At 25.1% G+C, this 21,845-nt stretch overlaps 3 protein-coding genes across 4 annotated transcripts; 1 reads left to right on the forward strand and 2 right to left on the reverse strand.

Moving 5' to 3' along the window:
* Nucleotides 1-1,128: 1,128 nt before the first annotated feature.
* LOC122855547 (growth arrest-specific protein 2-like) lies at nucleotides 1,129-18,165 on the forward strand. 2 transcript variants are annotated; one of them, XM_044157000.1, is made up of 9 exons: nucleotides 1,129-1,489; nucleotides 7,015-7,305; nucleotides 12,986-13,110; nucleotides 13,277-13,418; nucleotides 15,632-15,878; nucleotides 15,955-16,204; nucleotides 16,272-16,385; nucleotides 16,473-16,559; nucleotides 17,655-18,165. In XM_044157000.1, exons 2-9 carry the CDS (start codon nucleotides 7,089-7,091, stop codon nucleotides 17,724-17,726), a joined length of 1,254 nt encoding a protein of 417 aa, XP_044012935.1. In that variant the 5' UTR covers nucleotides 1,129-1,489; nucleotides 7,015-7,088; the 3' UTR covers nucleotides 17,727-18,165. The 2 variants fall into 2 exon arrangements, with proteins under 2 accessions (XP_044012935.1, XP_044012934.1); XM_044156999.1 differs by lacking the exon at nucleotides 17,655-18,165 and having other exon boundaries at nucleotides 16,473-16,969.
* On the reverse strand, nucleotides 13,425-15,459 carry LOC122855549 (antichymotrypsin-2-like). Its single transcript, XM_044157002.1, has 3 exons — nucleotides 14,092-15,459; nucleotides 13,687-14,008; nucleotides 13,425-13,607 (listed from the first exon to the last, which is right to left on the reverse strand). The coding sequence occupies exons 1-3, from the start codon at nucleotides 14,164-14,166 to the stop codon at nucleotides 13,483-13,485; spliced, it is 522 nt and encodes a 173-aa protein (XP_044012937.1). The 5' UTR covers nucleotides 14,167-15,459; the 3' UTR covers nucleotides 13,425-13,482.
* Nucleotides 16,821-20,699, reverse strand: LOC122855548 (septin-2-like). Its single transcript, XM_044157001.1, has 7 exons — nucleotides 20,460-20,699; nucleotides 20,088-20,205; nucleotides 19,658-19,994; nucleotides 19,459-19,570; nucleotides 19,067-19,387; nucleotides 18,810-18,983; nucleotides 16,821-18,740 (listed from the first exon to the last, which is right to left on the reverse strand). The coding sequence occupies exons 1-7, from the start codon at nucleotides 20,487-20,489 to the stop codon at nucleotides 18,567-18,569; spliced, it is 1,266 nt and encodes a 421-aa protein (XP_044012936.1). The 5' UTR covers nucleotides 20,490-20,699; the 3' UTR covers nucleotides 16,821-18,566.
* Nucleotides 20,700-21,845: the final 1,146 nt, after the last annotated feature.

A 21,845-nucleotide genomic window follows, 5' to 3' on the forward strand; every position in this document is an offset into this window, starting at 1 on the left:
AATTGAAAAATCTTTATTATAAAATTATATTCTCTAAATTATATAAAATAAAAATTAATAATTAGAAATTAATATAAATGTTATCAGTAATTTTTTAACTGCAAATTAACAAGATAAATTTTTTAAATAAAAAAATAAAATCAATGCAAAAAATATCTGCATAGAGTTGTGTTGAAAAAATTTTATGGTCCAGCAAATATCATGGAGCATATTTCCAGTTTGCAGAGCAGAGGCAAGTCAGTATTGATTAAGGGACATGGAGGGATTGTCTGGCAAAATTCACCCTCCTCTAAAAAAGCTCATGAACAACCGCAGTGGAGAGATGTGCTTCGAGGGTTTGAAGCTTCAGCAAGAGCAAGGATTACAAACCCTGTAGAAAAAAAAGAAAGCTCGCATATACAAAAAATACATATAAAATGAAAACATTATTCTGTTCATTTTAAAGCTTCTATTGATATGACTTTGAGGTATACATTATGAAAATTACGAGAGGGTGCAAATAGTATATGATAGACAACCTGGGTGTGTTTTACAGATTCACGAGTTCAACAGCCCTCTGACTTTTGTAGCCTTTTATTTTCTACTGAAGGTTACTCCAAAATAAAAAAAAAAAAAGTTCTGGAATTTTTTATAGAAAATTCTGTAATGTACATTTAATTTTTTATCAATGAAAAAATTAATTTAACAGCTAAGATAAATAGATAAAGAATGTAAAAATTCAAAAAAATTATTTTATTTGTTTAATTAATTTTTAAATACGCATGTTTTTTTTTTTTTTTGACGGAGATTAAAATAATTAAATAAATAAATAAACAGAAAGTGCGACACACGTGGTCAAGCTACCGGTAGATAACCAACGACGATAATTAGTTTTTAATTTGCAAAAAAAAAGGAGAAGGAGGAGGAAAACGTCAAACCAAGTGGAGAAGAGAAAGAAAAAAAATTCAATATAAAAATAAAAAAAAAAGAAAGGGTAACATCGGTTTCTTTCATCTACTTGTCTTCTTTTCTAGACTTTGTGTCGTTGATTTTCATTGGCCATTTAGTTGTTTTTCTCACTCTATTTTTTCTCCCTCTCGATCTCTCTCTCCCACTGGTGCATTCCCAGGATCATCGAGAGAAAAAACCTTCGAGCGAGTTTTAGTCGGGAGTTGTACGGCGCACGACAAACTTACAACACGCGTTTATTGTCGGTCAAACGCGTGGGTTATTTTTTTTTTTTTCGTTTACTTTGCTTTTCTGTGTTTTCATCTCAGACATTTGTCAATAAAAAATTTACATTTTGCGTATAGTGAGAGTGTTTTTATGACCAATTGTGTTTGGCTATTCTAAACCCGTTTTTTTTTTGTTTACATACGATATGTTTACTGTTATTGTTTATTATTTTTTTACTCCGATTCATATTTTTTCTCCTGTAAAAGCTGGATTTTTCGGTTAATTTAATAACCCTTATTGGAACACTAGGATGACAACAAAACGACAAAAAAATGTAAGTTTTTTTATACGAAAACAAAATTGTTTTTAATTAGATTTGTTGACTTTTTTTTTCCGTTTATTTTTAAGGATAAATTGCTCTGTTATTATTATTATTTTTTTAAATATTAAAATTGTTATTTTTATTGAAAAACAAAAAAAAAACGATGAACAAAAATAAGACTTTTGACATCAAAGACTTTGACAGTTGTACTCATAAGTCTTCTAAATTTTACGCACTTTTTTTTTTTTAGAGTTAAATTTATTTTTCTCATTAAATGATAATTATATTTACTAAAAATACATCCACAATACGAATGACACTATCATAATTTTGAAAAATAAATAAAATATTCAATAACATATGTAAAGAATAAATTTTTTATAGAATTATCTTATTCCTTGATGTTTCCATACTTGGTTATCGTGTTACTGTTTTATTTATCAATGAATTTTAATTTGAAAAAAGAAGAAAAAAATTGCACGATGTGTAAATACCATAAACTTACTGTTCTTGTTCCATTTAAAAAACACCATAATGTTATGTCGATTGAGCTGTTTGATAAGTTACATTTGATAATTGAATTACAATCATAAATACACACGTAACTATGATTTAATGAATAACAATTTTTCATACAGCAATATAGCATATTCCCGTCAATTGAATTAACAATAAATAATTAAAAAAATACAATAAAAATAATTAATTTTATTTCTTTTTATTAAAAGTAATTATTCATCTTTTGTGGAAATTTTTTATTAACTGTTTTTATCATTGAATTTTTATATCATATTTGTGAATATTTATTTACATTTACACATACTTACAGAGAGAATTTTTATCAAAAATTAAAATATATATATAAATTTTGAACTTAATATTAGCATAATTGTCTCTGAGCGAAAAAACATGAATATATTTTTACAAAATTTTTATCAGCTTGTTTGTTTAATTTTACTTGTTTTTGTATTTGTTATCGGGTGCTCTACAAAAGCCAGGAAAATCCCGACAGTTAAATAAACAAATAAAAGAAAAAAATTCATTGTTAATTTGTTTTTTATATTTATTTTTTCATTCTTCTCGATTTATGTCAATATACTTTTGTATAAAATATCATCAAAGATTTGTATGGAGACTTGAACAATAACCCAACACAAAAAAAAAAAAAGTTCTATAACGTTTTGTGTGTATTTATTCAGTATGAAATAATTGGAATAGATATATGATTTTAAATATTTTAGATCAATATTTTAGACCTGTGGGTAATTTTTTAGTTAGACGATTTATATTTTTAATTGAAATTGGTATTTTTTTAATTTTAGGAAAACAATTAGTAGGTATATTTTAATGATCAATTAAAAAATATTATATTGATAAAAAAAAGAGATTAAAATTATTTAAATAATACATATCTATTTAAATTTTTTTAAATGGAATTTCGTTTTTCTTTTAAATTCCAATATTGTCTATTTAATGTATTTTATATCTAAATTGAAAATAAATTCAATTTAAAAGAAAATATCAATATCTTGATCTTGAAAATATACTCAAATGATATCTTCATATGAAAAATGATATTGCAATTTTACAGCTGATCAGAATTGATAAAAAATTTTTTTAATCTTTAAGGTCATATTTTGGCTTATCGTTTATATTTAAATCTGATAATATTTATATATTATTTTTTACAATTATTAACTCTTTAAAAAACATAAAAATGATAATTAAAATTTAAAAAATTAACATTACCAATTAATTATGTAAATTTTACTTTTTCTTTTTATAAAATTTAAAAAAAAATGTTTTTTCTTTTATTATATCTTTAACTGTTATAATTTTATTTTTAATATTTAATTTTTATAGTTGGCATTGTATGTATCCATCTAATGACGAATTATTAATTTTTTTTTTTTCATATTATTATAGTGAAACATGTTGCACTCGTGTCTTCAGTCACGCTCCAAAACTGTCTTATTCGTACAATCTTATTAAGAACACCCTAACGGCGAATATAAAACTCAGCAAAAAATATGTATAAAAATGGATAAAAGAATTTGTATTTTTATATTCAACAAAATATATAGTATATAATATTTCATTTGAATTTCATTTTGATTGACGTTAAAAATTAAAAATAATAAAAAATTACTTTGCTTGAAAATGTGAATGATAATAAATTATTCAAGTATTTAAATTTCATGATAAATATTTTTTTTTTTTTTTTTGGTAATAAATTTTATTGATTTTAGATTTAATATATGACAATTCTATTTTTGTATCTAGGGTTTCAGACATTGATTGAGTAATTAAATTATTATCACGCTCTGGTTGCATATCTTAATCAAATTGAGAAATAATTAATTTAAACTTTTATTTTATTTTTTATATCATTGTCAAATGAAAAAAACTACTTGATATGTCTTCCTTTCTTTTTATTTATTTTCATTTCTATTTGTTAAAAAGTTTTAATTAGATATTTTCTTTTTATTCTTTAGTATATTTATATTTTTAATATTGATATAATGATGTATGCTAAATGTGCATCAAATAATCACTCAACTACTAAATTATACAATTGAAAAAAATATATAAAATATCTTTCTACATTGTTAAAATGATGCAACAGTTTATGTTCTTCCTACGCCTTTTAAAAAAAGGTGTCAAATGCAGGTGCATCATCATCATCAAGACCTCCAATATAAATATTTATTAAACTAAAAATTAAAAAATACAAAATCATGAATAAAAGACGAATTAAAAATTTCGAAATTCCTTCGAAAGTTGCGTTTGAAAATTTATTTAAAATAAATTAATTATCTGACTAAATGTTAATCAGTTAATTTATCAAATTCTAACTTGAATTATTTTTATTACTAGCTATATAAAAATAATTTTAAATAATAAAAAAAAAAAAAAACTAATTTGTGGCTTTGAATATTGATATATTTAGAGAAACATATATAAAAAAAATAAAATGAGCTGTTTATTTATTCGAAAGTTGGTTTGTCTTGTTTGCAATGGAAAATCATAGTATACATAATGGGATTTAGTGTTTTTTTTTATATTATTTTATACTGTGCGTCTCTTGGGCATAGTTATCATAGATGCGGTCCAGTTACCTCGATGCATTTCAACACTTCTCGAGCACACTAATTTTATTCGCACCGTGATTATTACTCTTCGACTTATACTCATTTTTATTTTACACAATATCATCAGTCTTATTTCAATATTAATATCCCTGATCAATTTTTTTTTATTACGTATATATTTATTTTACAAAAGATTTTCCTCGTAATCTCTGGATTTAATATCCCTGATCAATTTTTTTTTATTACGTATATATTTATTTTACAAAAGATTTCCCTCGTAATCTCTGGATTTTTCTCCATAATTTCTTCAAATTTTTCTCCATAATTTCTTCAAATTTTTCTCCGTAATTTCTTAGGATTTCCTCTTTATATTTTCACCAGCTTTTATTGGGTAGAATAAATCTCTCTTGACTGAAACTTTGGAAGGATTTATAGAAAGAATAGCAGAATATTAATTTTTTAATTTTTTTCTCGAATTAAATAATAAAGTTTTGATTCCCCGGTCTGAATAATTTAACATACCTCACTTATTTCCCGTTAATTTTTTTTATTCTTAGATGTATCATATTTATATGCACATACTTACACCTGAAACACGTACAGTAATATGCATTTTGCCATGAAGGCACGAAGTTTTACGTCGTGCTCGATTAATCTCAGCGTTGGGGGTGGCTTAATATATGTTATTTATATAACCAACCATGCAAACATACTACGAAACAATATGGACATCTTGTATATTTACAAAAAAAAATAAAAAATAATAGACATTTGCAACAAATAATGTTGTTAAGTGAAAATGAAATTATATCAAGCATACAGAAATTATTAAGTTGCTTCATTCTTAAACATATTTGCAAGTATTTTATTATATAACTTAACGAGAAAAAAAAATTAATTTTAATTTCATTTATTACTCAATTAAATGAATAATAATAACAAATTTAAATTTTCTAATTATTTAAAATTATTTCTAAATTATACACAATCTTGTAATATTATTAATGTTCATTGAATTTTTTTTTCTTTTTTTTTTACTGACTCACGAAAGACCCTAGAAATTGTAAATTTTTTTTTTTTACTCCCGCACCTATATTTGAGTATTCATTGAGCCCTACTTCCTCAAACCATTCACGCATAAATCGATCGAATAAAAAAAATTAATGGATTAATATTTATACGTAAAAAATGTAAGAAAAAAATTTAATTTGTTTAATTAAATTATACTTTACAAACAAACTAAACATTGTCAAATGAAAATAGTAAAAAAAAAAAGTCTCAAGTGTTTTGAAAATAATCCACCAAGCTCTTATACAAAAAAGAATTAATTTTTTCTTGATTATGTATGATATAGAAGAAGTCACATCTTATGATAACATGATTGAAAAAAAAATTCATCAAGGATTATTATAGATCCCACGCAAATCCAAATAAGCATCTGTTTATCAAATTGAAATGAAAAAAAAATATATAAAAAAAGGATTAATCATATGATCCTGGTGAGGAGTTTAGCTCATCGATTGTTGATTGAAGGTGACCCTTTATTCAGCTGGATCAGGTGATCTGTGTCGATATTGTATATATTTTAAAAACCCACTCAAATGCATATCACGTATGTTACTTGAAGACATCACGATTTGAAGGCGTTCCCACGCCACTGCACATATACAGTTGTACATTTGTATATATTTAATATATTTTACTATCATTGCTATCATATGTATGATGATGATGATGATGATGATGATGGGAACACAATACAAACACAGAATTATCGCCCACATTAATATTTGTTTTATTCTTTTATTTTTTTTTATTTTTAAACATGATGATTGAAGACTTGTCTCATTTAAGATGATTATTTATTTTTATATTATTTTTTTTTTTTAAACAATTTATTTATGACTTTATTATTATTTGACACTTGAACCTTGTTAAGGCGGTTTCAGAACAATTTTTAAAATTGGACTTTGACTTGTTTTATTGTACTTGTTTTTATATATTAAAAATTATTCATTTTGTTTTCTTTTTTTTTTAAATTTGATTGACTATTGTCAATTTTATTATTAATGGTAATTTAAAATATTATTTTCTATTTTTATTATTGGTTTTTTTTTTTAAATATATATGTATTTTGTATTTTTTATTGATGAAAAAAATAATAAAATATTGAAGGACAGCGTAGGAAGATCCATCAGTATTTTTTTTTTATTTAAAATATGTTATTTGCGATAAACCCACGATTGTTTATTGACATTTGCATTTTGTCAGTTGAAATATTGTAATTATTATGTCAATGTAATTAATAGTTATTTATTGCAATTTTTTGTTAATGTTACTTGGCTGATTAGTTTTGAATTTTAATGCAATTAGTTATTTAAATTATAAATAAATGATTCTATTTCTTTCGTCGTTTAATTTGAAAAAAAAATTGATTTGTTTCAGTTTAGCTGGATCAAGTAAATCAACAAACACACAAATTGGCATTTGAAAGAAAAAATTAAAACCTAATAAAAAAAATGGCTTATACAAATCGATTTCCACCAAGTCACAATACAAGATATCGTAGCAGCTGGGGTCCATCCTCAGTAACATCGTTTGCACATGCTGACATACCTAGACCATCACCTGAAGAGGAGGAATTTCAATTTTATCAAGAACGTCTTCATTCAGCCCAGAGTAGACAGCTCATTCCACTTCAAGAAGATCTAGCTGATTGGATAAATAAAACAATAAGTGAGTCAACAAATTATTTAATTCAAAATTTATCAAAAATCATTTATCATTTTTTTTTTGTCAAGCAAAAAAATAACTGTCCAATTAACATGATATTGTATTTAAATTTTTTTTAACATTGCTAATTTATATTTATCATTTATTTATTATTTTTATTAAAAATAATATTTTATTTAAAAAAAAATCATTATTAATATCATCTTCAAATTTTAATGTGCTTTAAAAATCATCTGTCAAATTTATGTTGATGTAAAATAATCGTGACACTAACAAATGCAATTGGTATATCAGACAATCAAATTTTTTTTTTATATATTCAAGTCGTGTCTTTGCCATGCTCACTGTGTTCCATTCACTCTTTTATATTTATATACTTTTTTTTTTATATTAAATATTCTTTCATCTATTTTTTTTTTTGTTTCTTTTCTCTTATCCTCATCTTGCCCAACTCCCCTTGCCATCATTATTATCATTCTCACTACCATCATCATCATCATCATCATCATAAAGCAACGATGAGCTCTTTCAATTCGTGTTTCATTCAATCCACGTCGTGCACCATTCACTCTGCATCTAATAAACGCTTACCCAGGGGGGTCTTTCACCCGGGTTACTTTGCATTGACTAAAAAAAAATAATATGCTTCCTTTTTTTCAAAGGGCTATTTTTTAATTTTTTATTACAATTTACATTTTTTAAATACTTTAAACTTTTATTTTCATGTTCTCGTGTATTTACTTTTTAAACTCATTTAATTAATTTAATTATTTATAATTTAATTTTAAATTAAAATAACAAATTTAATGAATTAATAAAAGAATTATTTTGTTGTTGCAATTTTAATTTTTTAATTTATAATTAAGTTTAATTTTTATAATAAAGTTATTTTATAAATATATTGAATTTATTAAAAGTAACATATGCTGAGCTGAGCTAATGTGGGAACAGATTTTTGTGAATTTTTTTAACATCTGTTTCCTTGTCTTTGAGCTTGTGTTTTGGTTAACCCAGTAATTCTCGTATCACTGATACCAATGGATCTGCAAAATGAATATACAAAAAAAAAAATGTTTTAAAAGAAATTGAAACAGTAAGTTTTTGCGTCTTGAGGGTGCAATTATAAGTCATCTATATCACGAGCGTGACTTAAAAACAAAAAGAATAATAAAGAAAAAATATAAGAAAAAAAAAAAAAAACAAAGCTAATGTAACATGAACCGGATCAGCTGTTTGTAGACGAGGTCGTTTTTAAACTAGGTGAAACAATCGATCAATAAAAAAAATATTCATAATAATTTATATAATAATATATTTAATATCGTCATAAGTACAAAGTCACATCTTATTTAATTTTGATATATTATTTGTTATTTGATTCAAAAATAAAATTCAATAATATGACGGATTCATTTTCATTTTATTAAAAATAATTCATAACAACTGTTGTTAATGAAAAATGATATGTTTATTGTTCAAAAAATTTTTTTTTCATCCGATTCAAAATTCAATATCAATAAAATTTGATATTCGATAGTCAATAGGTGATCCAACTGTGAATAATAAATTTAAAATATATAAAAAAAAGTAAATTTTATTGGAGAAACCTTTGTATAGTAAGACCACCCTGAAAATAAACAGCATAAAATTTAAGTAACCAGACCAATTTGCCAAGGTAAACTTGTGTTTCTTAACAAAAAAAAAATAAATAAAAATAATCTAAATAATCTTAAATTAAAAGCAAAAAAACACAACAATTAAATTCTTGTTTTTATATGATAAATAAAATGAATATTATCAAAACAGTTGTGAATAATTTATTGCGATTGTTTTTGAATTGTATCAAAAAATATTTAAAGTAAAAAAATAATAAAAATAGCAGATTGTTAAGTGGCACCGAGGACAACATATACTCCCATTTGAACAACTTGGGATTTTCTTTGTCAAGCATAAAAAGATCCGATTGTTTGATTAAAAATACTCGGGTGCAACTCAGATATCCATATACTTAATAAAAATACAAATAAACAAATAAAAATAAAACATTGCTTCCCATTGTTGCTTCCTGGGTCAGAGACTTCTGTTACACGTTCTGAGATCGTGAGAAATTCAAATCGACTACATTATCGTTGACTTTGCCAGGACAATCGTGATTATTTTACAATAGGAGTGTTCTACATTCACTATTTGATTGAAAATAATAATAAAAGTCACATTATTTTATATTCATCCAGGACATTGTTTAATAAACTATGAAAATACTTTTTTTAATCTATACAAATCGGGTGTATTTTTTATTTCATTTATTATTATTTTTTTTTATCTGAATTTTAGTGTGATGGATAGTCCATTGATTAACGTATTGAATCGAGCTATCAATTTTTTATTTTTTTTATCATCATGGTTTGCTAAAATGTATAGGGAGTCAACGCAAAGTTGCACATATTATCATGGACCATGATGGTAAAAAAATAAAAAATTACAAATGAATAATTATGCCTAACGTTTATAAATAAATATTTTAACTCGATTTTTTTTTCATTGGGTTAATTAAAATGCCAACTTTTTAAGTGATAAATTTTTGATAATTAAACTTGAAAAATAACAACAAAAAAATTAACAATTAAAATGCTTATATTTGTAAATATAAAAAAAAGTCAATTTTTTTATTTTTTTTTTAAATTTATTGTTGTTATTTATCAAGGTCAATTATCAACAAAATTTATCATTCATACAAGTTGGTATTTTAATTGACCCAATGAAAAAAAAATCGAGCAAAAATATTTATTTATAGCCGTTGGGCTTAATTATTAACTTTTTTTTTAAATCAAACTGCTGCTGTTGTTGACGAGTTCTTTTTTTCCACCCTTGTATAAATTATAATTGACTCTTAATTATTGTTATTTTTATATGAAAAATTTGTCAACACTCTACCGATACAAAAACTTTATGTAATTATGTATATATTTTTTTTCTTTATACTCATTTATATATGCAACCGCTGGTTCGTGCGTTGCGTTTACAAAATGATAAAAATAAATAAATAAAATTTTAACTATTCATCGACATTCTCAATGAGGAGAATGTTGTCACGGAAATCCTACGCTCCTTCTTCTTTTTCTTATATTGTTATTGGCCCTTAAAACTTATTTTTTAAAATTTTTTTTATGTTTTTCAAACCGAGGACTGACTCACCGGATGCCACTCGGCCCACCCTGCATTTCCTTCACTCGTCATCATCATGCGAATTTATTTTCTTTTTTTGCAAAATATATATGACACATGCAATCAGAAAGGTGCACATAATACCAATCAAAAACTGCATATGCATCTTACACAATATGCAATATCTATTTTTATTTTTTTCTTATTTATTATACTTTTGTATTTGTTGTTTGGATTTTTTCAAGGACAAAAATACGCAAACCCTTCTTCACGCTTCGTAAAAATATTTGACCGTGAATTTATAATAAATAATAAAATATTATTAATATAATAATAATTTTTTTTTTTATAATATCGATTAAATGGAGTATCAATAAATTGATCGGTTCTTATTTCCTCTATCCTTCATGCTTCAACAAAAATTTTTATTATATTTTTTTTTAAATTGCTTTTTTAAAATATAAAATAAAAAAAAAAGTTTTATAAATTTTATTTTAAAATATTTTATATACTTGTTGATAAAATAATTATGTAAACTTGTTTATTTGAAAGTGGAAAATCAATGATACTTGAAGGAGAAATAAAAAAAAAAAAAAGAAAAGTTATTTAGAATTTATTTACTCAGGCAGTTTTAAAAAGGATTATAACGGAAGTGTGTACTCTGATTTTCATTATTTGGCTTGTCGACGTAATCCTCGAGAGATTTATATATTTATACAGAAACTTATTGTGAATTTATTCGATATCTATACATCTGTTGAATTACAAGTAGAGACATTGATAGATTATTTATTATCAAACGTCCAGGATAATAAGACAACATTATTCTTTTATGTCTTTCTTAGGCAGACAATGTTTTTTTAATTTTATTTTTTATATTTAATTTGTTTGTCTTGTTATTATTCGCTTCGTTTATCGTTGACTATTTTTTTATTTTATTTTCTCGTTATGAGAAAGTTTTAGTTTGACTACATGCCCTTACAAAAATTTTTACGACAATTTGCAACTAGCTATCTTTCACATGACAACTAAGCATTTGGCATCTTTCCAACTTCTTGAAATAAAAAAAAAAAAACATCATAGTAATAATAATTTTCAAGATTCAAAGAAAACTTAAATTACCATGTGGAAAAAAAAAAATTACACATAATTAGTTAAGAAATTTTAAGAATTAATTTTTTTACAAATAATTTTTCAACAGACACATTTCGGGTTAATAAATAAATCTTTTTTTGGCTCAAGAAAAGAAGAAGATGTGTTTGTTTTTGTATATGATATTTATTAAAAAAGGAAGTATCCACTTTGTCGACAGACACCTCTTGACACGTACGTGATCTCCAGTAATTCATTGAAAGTTTTAACACACCTTTGAATAGTATACTTGCACTAGATATACTATTAAGGTAGTTCCGGGTGAGTGAGATTTGTGACAAGAACATTTCTATCCCAAGTTAAACACAATATGTAATTCAAAAAAAAAAAAAAATACCAAATAGTTATTTCGTAAACGATTCAGCTTGTTTTTGCTTTTTTTTATTAAATATTTTCCTTTTTTTTTCTATGCTAAAATAAAGATGTTTATATATTCTTTAACATACAAATTTTTTTCATTCAATTGTTGGAATAAAAAATTACAAGCTTCATTATTTATTTATATATTAATATATTTTATTTTTTTTCTATATGGGAAAATAAACAAGAAAAATTGTATGCATTGTCGGTTGGGTTTTTATTATCGTATTCCTTTCACTGATATGTATTATTTTTTTTTTCATTTTATAAACACGTGATGTGCTTTAGGGGACTTGCAATATGTCGATGATATTATTCTCTTGGCCCCGATGCTTTTGCTCGGTCAACCCCATTGTTGTTGTCGTCGTCCCAGAGTCGAGAGAGTCACGAGCTATAAACGCGAAAACTATCTGCAAGACTTCATCATGCCCAACCTAGTTTATTTTTTTATTATCATCATTATTCTCATACCCTTTTGCACAATTTACAGAAGCAATTTATAACATTATTTTTTATTATATTTATTTCAATGATAAATTAGTCATTTAGCTGAATAATTTGTTTTTTTTTTTTTTTGATTAAATTTTATTGATTAGTCTCTTTGGGTATATTTTTAAAGTATTTTTTTTTTTTACTAGATTAAACTTTTTACATGAAATAAAATTTATTTAAAATGCTCATTGAACTGGCAATATTTTGAAAAGGTTGAGAGAGATATTGGATGGTGAGTTCATTTGACAAAGGCGGGCCCTCTTTGTCACGACGACACAATGCTCAATGTTCATTGGAGTTGTCTAACCAGAGGAGTGACATCCGGGGTCACTGATCTCATCTTTGCAAATTTTTTTTTTTTCATACATTTTAATCAACTAGAAAACTATTTTTTTTTTCATCTAGAATATATATAAATTATCATTTAAAATACTGTTAATTAATGGGGAAAAAAAAGAGAATTGATTAAAAAATAAATCATTAATTACTAATTTTATTTTTAAATTTGTTTTAGATGTTGATCATATAACTGGGGAAAATTTTTTGGATTCACTTGACAATGGAGTTATTGTTTGTCGTTTGGCACGAGTTATTCAAGAAAAAGCAAGATCAGCAATTGATTCTGAACGAGCAAAAGGAGTAAGAAATTGCATTCATAATATTTAGTTAAAATTTTATTTCATATTTTAATTGTGGCTAATAAATTTTAAGTGTTAGTTGAAAATTTTAAACATGTGATTAGTTGCATTTCTATATTAATAAGTTTTTTGCTTTGGGTGTTTTTTTTTTTTTGTTGATGTCACAGCCTGTTCCACTTATTCGAGGACGATGCTGGGATAATGCAGCACGTAGAAGCTTCTTTTCTCGAGATAATATGGAAAATTTTATACAATTTTGTAGAAGACTTGGAGTACATGAAAATTTATTATTTGAAAGTGATGATCTTGGTAATGTATATATGTATTTTTTTATATATTTTAATTTAGTATTTATATTGCAAAATAATTGAGTTTATATGTGACTTGGATCAGTGATTACACCACTGAATATAACGAGACCTTTTGTAACAATCAAAAATAAAAATGGACGATTTATTTGATATTCTTCAGCCATTGATCTACTCTCGAGTGACAAAGCTAAAATAAATAAATGAAAAATATTAATATAATTTTATAATATATTCATTAGAAGATAAAAGAAAAAATTAAAATTTACCAGTTGCACCAGTTGCTGAAGAGCCCAATTCATTCACCTCGATATTGACTTTTTGTATAATTTTATCAACAGCAAGTCGATCATTAGAAATTCTTGAAAAATTTGCTGAATCCAAAAACATATCAGTCATGCCAAGTTTTTTCATTGGTTCAATAAGATTTGTTTCTGTTTCAATTTTAAATTTTGGTATAGATACATCTAGGTTCGTTTTTTCTGTATCTCTCATAATATTCTTAACTTTTACGTTGTGTAAATTACGTAAAACATGGTCAACCCCTGATTGTTCTTCTGGAAGAATTACCATCATGACAGTGTGTTCATCCTATAAAATAAATCCGATAAAGAAATTAATTGATTGAATAATTTAAAGCAATGATTTTTATTTTTTATCAATTATTAAATTACCTGAAATGGGAATATTATAAAATCAGCATCAACATTAGAGAGTGGTCCAAATTTACAAAGCATACGTCTTCTCATAGTTGGAACATTTTTAGTAACTCCATTTCCAAGATTAAATGGCTGTGAACTTGTCGAAGAAGCATCAAATTGATACAACCATTTTCCTTGGAAATTAATTGCATTGACAAGAACGACTTTTGTGTCTGAGCTAAAATCACCTGGGTACAAAAATAAATTAACAAAAAAATTGATAAAATAAAATAATAATGATGATGAAAAACAAAGTCATTAGTAACCTGGATTAACGACGTGAGTGATAGATGAATTGGTCTCTTTCTCAATCCAACTGTTTATAATATTACTGGCATTATTTGATGCTTCAAAATTAACATTTTCAGGAACTGATTTAAAATTTGATTCAATTACATTTTTAAATTCTGGTTTGAGTGTTATACTATCGTCCACAAAAATTTTATTTGCCAGGAATAATTTACTCTCTGTATCTGACTGTAGAAATAAAAATTATTATTATTTTAAATCAGCTTTTAAAATGATTTTTTTTGTAATTAAAAAACAAACGCTTACTGTGATTCTTTCAATGAGATTTTTTTGGTCTGTATTCATTATTTCACGTGTTGTTAGTGATGAATTTTTCAAGAAAAGTCCTGATTGCAATTGATCCTCAGTAAGTCCATTAGCTCCATTGTACATCATCAACATTACCACATAAGCACTGAAACCTGAAATACCCAGATTCTTATTTTCATTTGCGACTCGGTCTTTGTTTGATATCTGTTGAAAAAAAAAAGAAATTTACATTTTTAAAAATTTCATTTCAAGATAAAATTAATAAACGAAAATTGAATTTTTCATACCTTGTAAAGATTCATGGAAAATTCATTGGCACTTTTTTGTATGGATTGTGATTCTCCTAAAACACCTTGCAATGTTATCAGCAACAAAACTGCTGCTGTTATTTCTGTAAAAAAAAAAATACACAATAAATTATTTAAATAAATAATAAAAGAAATGATATTTAATTTAATTTAAAAAAGAAAAACGACTTACTTTCAATCATTATGATTTTTTATTTTAACAGCAGTTTGTTGACAATTTTTTCGACTAATGATTTTCGTCTGCTGGAGATCTCATTTAAATACTTCTGTATTTCCACTACTCTTTTGTTTGCCTTCGTCTCATACGTAATTAAAAAAACGCGTGATATTTGTATGATATAACTCGACTACCATTCAGGTTGAAATTAAATATAGAAAAAAAATAGATATCAAAAATTTATTGGACTTTGTTTTGAGCTATTAAAATCTAATACTAGATCATTGTCTTTATTTTTGGGGGAAATTCCATTTTACATAAGCTAATCGTTTTGTTTTTTATTATTAATATATTTTTAAATTAAAAAAAAAAAACAAAAATAGATATGAAAATATTATTTTTAAATATATAAAAATAAATGAAATAAAATATTACAAATAATATTTAAATAATGACTTAATTTTTCTATTATTTATTTTAATATTTATAGTTCTTCATGGCCAACCACGTAATGTGGTTTTGTGTCTACTTGAAGTTGCTCGATTAGCATCAAAATATTCACTGGAACCTCCTGGACTTGTTCAACTTGAGCGTGAAATTGCTGCTGAACAAGAGAGAGAATTACATTGTATGTCTGACAGTGGAATATCACACAGTAGTCTTGTTTCATGGCAATTTCAACAACCTTCACCTTCACCTTCACCAGTTCCCCCACCAGAAACAATTAAACACAGCAGGTAAAAAATGAAAAAAATACCTAAAACCAACAATTATACATATTTGCCATATCTAATAATTAAATAAATATTGCAGCTCTGCATTGGAAGTAACTGAGACACGATGGCTGGATCCATCATTGACCACACCAATTGAAACAGACATGCGAAGAAGTGTTAGTGATAATGGACCAACTGGTAGTGATGGTGTACCAAGTGATACAACTGAAGATGATTGGTCACGTGGCTCTGCTGAAGATCCTGATGAAGTTTTATCACCATCAACATCACCAGCACCAGTAGAACCACCAGAGCATGTTGGTCCAATCACAGAACTTGATAGAAAAGTAAATATAATTATATAAATTTATATTTTAATAATTTTATCATATTAATAATTATTTATCTTTTCAGGTAAGACGTGCTGCTGAAAGACTATGTCAATGTTCAGAAAAATGTTCAAAACTTAAAGTACGAAAAGTTGGAGAAGGTCGTTATAATATTGCTGGTCGTAATGTTTTTATTCGGGTAATTTTTAATAATTAAAAAAAAATATATATTTATAATGTTGTACTTTAAATTGTTTTTAATTTAATTTATTATTTTTATTTTTAGCTTTTGAAGGGACGACACATGATGGTGAGAGTCGGTGGTGGCTGGGATACATTGGAACATTTTTTGTCAAGACACGATCCATGCAAGGTGAGGCTTCTCAGTCGTGAAAATACACCACCTCCGCCAAATACTGATATCAAACAATCAAGCTTTCTTCATATTCGTGCCAAGTATCGAAGCTCACCACCTGACCCAGCTTCCAGACGTTCACTGCAATAAATTACACACATTTAAACACATCAATGCACAGTGCCTAAATCACAAATAAACAAAAAACCAAAACCTGGCTTTCTGTGGGATAAATAATATACAAAAAAAAAAAACAAAAAATTATTATTCAGTAGTTTTACAAACATGTTATCCAAACATTTTAAAATTCCAAAGGGTGGATGACAAATATTAATATTAATCTAGTAATTCAAATATTTTTCCATTTCACGAGTAGTTGACAAGGTTCATATGTAGCACCTAATTGACGAATGCTAGGATTAAAATAATAAAAAAAAAATATTTATACCTATACAAAAATAAATTCCAAGTAATGATAAAATATTTTTCAAAAATAATATTTTATAAAACAATAATAATTATAACTGCTCATTTAAATTGGAGGATTTTTATAAAAAAATTATATCAAAGCATTCTTCAAAAATATATTGCACTGGCTCTTCATAAAAAAAAAAAACAGGCAAAATGACCAAGTGATAATAATCATGTGAATTCACAGCCATAAAAAAAGTTGATCTCATTTAAAATTAAATACAATGTTTGCACTTTAATATTTATATATATATAATTGTGACAAGCACCAATGGTGATGGTTTATTAATCAGCAATATTTGCACAATATTTAACTACTCTTTAACTATATTTGGTGATATAGTAATTGAAGTTGTTGATATTCAAACTCGTGATTATTTAAGAAAAAACAATGCACTTGCCAGCACGTATTTAAATTGATTAAAATTTTAAATCGATAAATTATATTCATGCCACTGCCTGTATAGAAAAAAAAAACAAATAATGCTTTGTAATTTTTTACTCTATGTACATTTTGTATTTTTATATACAATTACAAGATGTAATTTATATTGTAATAGGCTTAGGTGGAAGAGAAAAAAGGAAAAATGTTTTTTAGTAACATTTATGTTGAGTGTATTTAATCATTGAAAAATTTTTCAGAAATGCAGAAGTACTGTTTGTAAAGGAATACCAAAACACAGGATTACACGAAGAGTTATCTCTGCGCGTTGATATTAATCTGTATTATTAAAAATATAAAAAGAATTATGTTATTTCTTTTGTTTAATTTTAATTTTTGTTTCTTTAATCATTGGGCTGTATAGATTCAAAAAATTATTTAATTTATATTAATGTACACATGTTAATTATCATGCAATTTACTTTTTGTTGAATCCAGGAACAAAAAAAAAAATGTGAAAAGTTTGTTTTTCAATTATCCTGGGGTTCATTTTATTTTCGCCATAACATAGTTTAAGTTTGTCAATGCGAGATAATTATTGTTTATTTTTTTTTTTTAGTTAAAGGTACCTGCTTGATAGAAAAATAAAATATATCAACTACAGCTCGAAATAATGTTCTTATAATTTAGCTGAATTATTTGTAATTTTGTAGATAACACTTGGAACATTTAATTAATATTAAAAAAAAAAATACTTATTAATTGTAATAACTTTTTTTGTTTTTTTTTCGTAATTTTAATCACAATTTAAATTAACAGTTGAATTATTTTTTTCTTAAGTAATAAAATGTTTAATTAAAAAAATTTTACTTAGTGTTTTTATTGTTGAGGTAATAATTAAAAAAATTTTAAATATCATATAAATATTTTTTTACTTTGTATTAAAATGTCAATACAAGGCATTTACAAATTTTTTTTTGTTACTTTTTATTTTTTTAATCAAATATATTTGGTTATTTATATAAATGTTTATATGATTATTAATTAACCATTTGAAAGTTATTTTCGTCAGTATTATTATTAAAAAAAAAATTATATTTAAAAGAAATGCAATGTTGTAAGTGATGCAATGATGATCACTAATTAAAATGATAATTTGAAAATTTAATTATTTATTTTTTTTTGCTTTTTCCCAATGTCAACATGTGATGTTGACTTTGTTGGGATATTTGAGTCTTTCTTCTTGTAAACTCAAGAATATCTTCTTCCAATTTTTTACGATTATCTTCAAGTTTTTTCTTTTCCTCCATGTGATCTTTTTTCAGCTTGTCAAACTTATTATGCAACTGTATATAAAAATTAAATTTAATTAATATTAAAAGTAAAATTATTTTAATTAAAAAATTTATAATTACATCTTTTTCAGCTTCTTTGAGTTCAGCTTCCTTTTCCTTGACTCTTGCAACAAACATTTGTCGCATTTCATCTTCTTTTTGTTGAAGTTCCAACAGATGAGTTGATCTTTTAGCTTCACATGTTTGTTGAAAGCTTACAGGCTTATTTTCACTGTCAACATCACTAAAACCCATCTAAAAAGATAAATAAAAAACATCATTAAAAATACAATTAATATTTATACAAATATTATGAAGAATTTATTTAATAAGCTTACTTGTTCAAGACGTTTTTTACGATAAAGCTCATAATGACGACCATGAGTTTTTTCACGCATATCTTCCATGTTTGTTCTTATCAACATTTCTCGTAGCTTGACAAAATCACAGTGTGATTCATTTTCAACTTGTACAGTACCCCAGGGATATTGACGTGATCTCATCATTTTATTTCCAACACGTACAAAATCAGTACTTCCAACAACAGCAAATGGTACATGAGCATTCATTTGAGAATTTACATCAAGAACACTCTCATCATCAATTGGAAATTGATAAATGTTAACTCCATTGCTTTGAAGTTCTGACATGATTTTAGTCTAAAATAAAAATCATTAAAAAATTTATTAACTAATTAATACCTTGCGTAATAATTTATAATTTTATTTACCTTAAACTTTTGAAGTTCAGTTTTAGAAATTGTATCAGCCTTGGCAATTATTGGGACAATATTGACTTTGGTGTCAATTTTTTTCATGCAAACAAGATCAATTGATTTGAGTCTAAATAAACAAATAAAAATTGTATAAATTAAAAATTGTGTTTGACAAAAGAATTATGTCATTATTGTTGTTATATTATTAAATTACCCATGGCCTGTTGGACAAATGAAATAAAGACAAACATGAATTCTTGAGTCATGATAATTTGACAATGATCTTTTAATTTTTAGCTCTTCTTGAAGATAAGCTTCAAATTGTGAATCAATATAATCAACAACAGATTTAAAACTGTCTTCTTTATTAATTTGATCACCATAACCGACTGTGTCAACAATTGCCAGCTTCAATCTGACATTACTTTCTTGAAGTTCATATGTTTGAGACTTTAATTTTACTGATGGTAAATTATGGGGACTTGGATTTGATTCAAAGCTTGTGTTGAATAATGAATCCATGAGTGTTGATTTACCAAGTCCAGTTTCACCTATTGATCAATTAAATAAATCCAAATGTTATTATTATATTTTTATCATAAAAAAATGAGTTAATAATTAGCTTGTTCATTTGTTTATCTTACCAATGCATAAAATGTTGAATATAAATCCATTTTGAACAGATTTATTGACAAGTTGATCAGGCAAACTGTCAAATCCAACATGTCCAGCCAATTTAAGATTACGAAAATTAGCCTCTAACTGCAACAATAAAATATTTACACGAATGACAAACGGTACTTGATTGTGCATGCCATAAATGATTCATCACACATTCTCATAGTTGATTACCCCAGACCAACGCCCCTGCTACTTCAAATAATTTGAAATCTAATTGATATTTATTGACATATTATGGTCTAATTGATTATTAATAATTGGAAGATAAACTTGACATTAAAAAAATACAAGTAAACAATGTTTTTGACAGTTAATTTTTTGATTTATTTACTCACCTTGGCACGTTCAACTTCAACCGCCGCCATGTTAAATGTAAACTGAATGAAATTTTATTTATTTTTTTACGGAGGGGAATTTAGGGGACAGTAGGGGAATTGTGTGTTCTATTTTGTCGGTATTTTATTATTATTATTTTTCTGCTCCGTTTCATTACGTTGCACAACAATTAATCCAATAATTACATGATTAACCACAGCCTCATGAAATTCGATACTTAAGTTATTTTTTTTATTGTTGTTTTGATTTTTTTTTATTTATATTTTTTAATTTTATTTACAAATAAATAAAAAAAAAACACAAACGAGTTATCGAAGTTTATAAACATCGATATATTGATTTTTTAAATTCGATTATTATTCGATCTATTTGATGAGTAATCTCGAAATTTTCGATTCAAAGATGGCGACAATAACTGCAAAAGTGAAAGACGTGTTTTTTTGTGTTGCTCTTAAAACAATAATTTATTTGTGTTATTAATTATTAAAAGTCAATTTTTTTATACTTTTTTAACTGGTAATTACATTGTTTAATAAATTTTTATTTATTTTTGCGTATTTTCTGCGATATTTGATAAATAAAAAAGGACAAAGTCACTCTAACCTAAAACAGACGCCGTAAAATTTTATCGGTTTATTATTATTATTATTATTATTATTTTATTTGTGTTTTGAGTCTTGTTTTTGTTTTTTATTTTTTTTTTAAATTTTTTATTACCTTTTTTATTACGTTTTGAGTCTTGTTTTTGTTTTTTATTTTTTTTTTAAATTTTTTATTACCTATTATTTTTAATTTTTTATTATGAAATTGTTTAATATATTGTCGGTTTGTTAGACAATGGAACGACGAAACGCCATTTACGCCGCCGTTGATTATTTAATACGAATGATACGTATTTATCGAGTTAATTATTGTCAAAATACAATGATTAATTAAACAACAATATCCCCATCAATTATTAATGAACAACATGAACAACAATAGAACGACTAAAATGCGACATTATTTTTGCGTTGTTGAACAAAAAAGCCGGCTTCGATTGATGACAATTTTCATCATTTTGTCGGTCATTTTCACTCGTATGAATTGTTTATTTCGACTTAATTATTATTTAAATACAATAATTAATCAATTGTTGTATTTATTTTCAACAAACAATAGGCGTACTCAGTCATATTGTTGGCTTTTTTTTTCATTTTTTACTCATTATTTTTTGGAGCTGGCTTGCCATGGAGCGCCCATGATGACTCACAAAAAAAAAAAAAAAAAACAAATGAAATCAGCGACAAATTCGAATCAACTTTTTGCAATTATATTCACATTATTCAAAATAATTTTTTTTCTCCCTTATATAAATTATCTTTTACACCTCTATAAATCTATAA

Source organism: Aphidius gifuensis, linkage group LG4 (genome assembly GCF_014905175.1).
Source record: "Aphidius gifuensis isolate YNYX2018 linkage group LG4, ASM1490517v1, whole genome shotgun sequence".
Taxonomy (NCBI): Eukaryota; Metazoa; Arthropoda; class Insecta; order Hymenoptera; family Braconidae; genus Aphidius; species Aphidius gifuensis.

What these genes read in the sequence shown, in the direction of transcription:
- LOC122855547 (XM_044156999.1), top strand. Translation starts at nt 7,089, where the DNA reads ATGGCTTATACAAATCGATTTCCACCAAGTCACAATACAAGATATCGT. An exon ending in GAAACAATTAAACACAGCAG is followed by an intron (nt 15,879 to 15,954) that starts GTAAAAAATGAA and finishes TAAATATTGCAG; the next exon opens with CTCTGCATTGGAAGTAACTG. An exon ending in GTCGTAATGTTTTTATTCGG is followed by an intron (nt 16,386 to 16,472) that starts GTAATTTTTAAT and finishes TTTTATTTTTAG; the next exon opens with CTTTTGAAGGGACGACACAT.
- LOC122855549 (XM_044157002.1), bottom strand. Translation starts at nt 14,166, where the DNA reads ATGAGAAGACGTATGCTTTGTAAATTTGGACCACTCTCTAATGTTGAT. An exon ending in TTATAATATTCCCATTTCAG is followed by an intron (nt 14,009 to 14,091) that starts GTAATTTAATAA and finishes TTTATTTTATAG; the next exon opens with GATGAACACACTGTCATGAT. An exon ending in TTCAGCAACTGGTGCAACTG is followed by an intron (nt 13,608 to 13,686) that starts GTAAATTTTAAT and finishes TATTTATTTTAG; the next exon opens with CTTTGTCACTCGAGAGTAGA.
- LOC122855548 (XM_044157001.1), bottom strand. Translation starts at nt 20,489, where the DNA reads ATGGCGGCGGTTGAAGTTGAACGTGCCAAG. An exon ending in ATTCAACATTTTATGCATTG is followed by an intron (nt 19,995 to 20,087) that starts GTAAGATAAACA and finishes ATTGATCAATAG; the next exon opens with GTGAAACTGGACTTGGTAAA. An exon ending in TCAAAGAAGCTGAAAAAGAT is followed by an intron (nt 18,741 to 18,809) that starts GTAATTATAAAT and finishes TTTTATATACAG; the next exon opens with TTGCATAATAAGTTTGACAA.